This window comes from Pocillopora verrucosa, chromosome 8 (assembly GCF_036669915.1).
Source record: "Pocillopora verrucosa isolate sample1 chromosome 8, ASM3666991v2, whole genome shotgun sequence".
Lineage (NCBI taxonomy): Eukaryota > Metazoa > Cnidaria > Anthozoa > Scleractinia > Pocilloporidae > Pocillopora > Pocillopora verrucosa.
In genome coordinates this window covers 1,248,208-1,250,528 of record NC_089319.1, presented here as the reverse complement: position 1 = coordinate 1,250,528, position 2,321 = coordinate 1,248,208, and the positions used below count along the sequence as shown (strand labels likewise).

Sequence of the window (2,321 nt, the reverse complement as noted above, 5' to 3'; positions counted from 1 at the left end):
CAAAATTTAGAAGATGAACGGGCAAAAAAATTAAAGAAGCCATCAGTAGTGAGAATCGATTTTAGTTTTGAGCTGATCAAGGAAAAAATAGATTGACTGCATAATGAACCTTTACATTGTTAAATGTGTATTCATTTAAATTGGATACACAAGAACATGGAGAGCTGACTTCACAATTGTTTATCTACAAAATTATTAGTTAGTCCTTATTACCCATAAGTTATTACTTGACCAATTATCGCTATCTTCCCACCATGCCCGCCATTTAAAGTCTAAACAGTCTTAGCATTTGTATCTTCTTTATTCTATAAGCGAAAGTAATTTGTGGCTAACATGGTCCTCACCCAGGAGATTATAAAGTATTAACGTGCCTCGCCCTAGTATTGTATGCTTTTAACGCGTAAGAATTTGAGTGAATAAAGAAGTGAGAAAATTTTTGTTCACTGTTTTTTATCACCTAAATATTCATGCATCATACAACTCAGAACGTACGAGCAATGTTTAATTCTCCCCATTCCTTCCCTTCGTCCCTTCCCTTCTTCCCCCCTCCCCTACCCCATCCCTCCCCCCACGGGAGAAGGTGAGGTCAGTACAAATTTATAAACTCACCTATTCTAGCAAATGTTGTTTGTGAATTTTAATTGTAACCTCAAATATAAACGCCTTTAGTACCACATGTTGCACTGTTTGTATTACAGTAACAAGGCTCAATAACAAAATCTAAATAATGACCCAAAAAAGTTAAACTATTGAGTTTAAAAACAAACATCAAATAGCACTTCAAAACAGAATTACCACTACACGCTAAGGAAAGTGCTGCCATACATTTCAATGGAGAAATGTTATGATCACTTTACCATGTCCAGCAGTATTATAACAACATTCATTTTGCTGATTTGTTCCGTTGTTGAAAGAACCTCCCCCTCCCCCACAGGAAAGATCTTTATTCTCACCTCCACTTCCCCCGGAGTACCCTCCACTTCCCCCAGAGTACCCTCCACCTCCCCCAGGTATTTCATGAACTAAACGATAACCACCCCCACCTCCGAAACCACCCTGATGTGCTCCGCCCTTTCCTCCGGCCAGAAATCCTCTACCTCCCCTTCCACCCTTTCCAAAAGAAATCTTTGCGTCTTCTCCATTACTGTAAAAGCCTCCACCACTACCTCCTACAATCAAGAGATTTACAGTTGACATTAGCAACTTAACAGATCATGGCTTTTAGTAATTCTGAAAAAAAAAATTGAGCAACAAGCAACACCTCTTTGTTCGAAATACTGATGGATGGCAGTAGAATGCAAAAAAAAATAATTCAGTATTTATAAATAGGAAATTCTTCACCCACCAGAGTGCGGTTTATCAGTTTGTCCTCCATATCCGTTCATTCCTGCTGACAGGAATGGCGAGTTATACCCTGCATTCCCTGTTGTGTTTACGGACGCATCACATCCTGAATGTTGTTCTGTCATTTTTGCAACTCCTCCTCCACCTCCGGCTATGATTAAAGGCGTGTTGTTTTTTCTCACCACAAATGTACCTCCTCCGCCTTAGCCAGTCTTTTTGTTTGAATTCGGCTTCGGTCTTCCCCTCTTTGACCAATAAGTATGTGAATAATCTCATCTTTGGTCAACATAAAGTTTCCAATCATCCGCGCCCCTCTTCCTCCGTTGATGACACTATCCTCACTGTACCCCCCTGAGGCTCCTATTGTTTCTATTCTGTATTCACCAGTGTGCGGCACAGTCCACAGTTGGATACCGCTGGACACTTCAACTTGTCCGTCATGATCCTGACCTGTGTAGTGACTGCCAACTAAGTCTGGACCCTTTCTTCCACTCTTACCAAGATTTGTAAAAACAGCTGTAAATCCTTCATAAAACACATACAGTAAAAATAAAAGTTATGATGCTGGTAAGAAATTGTTACAATTACTTTTGGCTTTGCCAATACTACTTTTACTCAGCGCCGCAGTTGAAAAGAACGCTGATAAACAGCCATTCTTTAAAAACTATTCGGACATTTAAGTCCAAATATGCTACCAAAAGCTGGTTTCATTAGAAAATAGAAGAGTTAAAATACAGCTCAAACGTCTCCTGTAACCGCAAGAATACCAAGGTTTCCATTTCCTTCAGGTTACGTTATTGACTCAGTCACTTACGATCCACTGAAATCCAAAATGTCAGTGTCAGAGGTGGAAATGCATCAAATGCAAAGCACAATTTCAGGCCACGGGGCACTTTTTTAAGGTGTTGGGAGGATGAGAGAACTGAAGAACCGTAGCGGTAATGTTGACCGAGCGAAAATTGATACAGTTTGACTAT

At 40.0% G+C, this 2,321-nt stretch overlaps 1 protein-coding gene across 1 annotated transcript; it reads right to left on the bottom strand.

Annotated features, from left to right (window-relative positions):
- Positions 1-649: 649 nt before the first annotated feature.
- LOC136282834 (uncharacterized) lies at positions 650-1,469 on the bottom strand. The gene is made up of 3 exons (XM_066170774.1): positions 1,346-1,469; positions 954-1,169; positions 650-720 (listed from the first exon to the last, which is right to left on the bottom strand). Exons 1-3 carry the CDS (start codon positions 1,467-1,469, stop codon positions 650-652), a joined length of 411 nt encoding a protein of 136 aa, XP_066026871.1.
- Between the last annotated feature and the right edge of the window lie 852 nt (positions 1,470-2,321).

What these genes read in the sequence shown, in the direction of transcription:
- LOC136282834 (XM_066170774.1), bottom strand. Translation starts at nt 1,469, where the DNA reads ATGACAGAACAACATTCAGGATGTGATGCGTCCGTAAACACAACAGGG. An exon ending in AACTGATAAACCGCACTCTG is followed by an intron (nt 1,170 to 1,345) that starts GTGGGTGAAGAA and finishes TCTTGATTGTAG; the next exon opens with GAGGTAGTGGTGGAGGCTTT. An exon ending in GTACTCCGGGGGAAGTGGAG is followed by an intron (nt 721 to 953) that starts GTGAGAATAAAG and finishes GTCATTATTTAG; the next exon opens with ATTTTGTTATTGAGCCTTGT.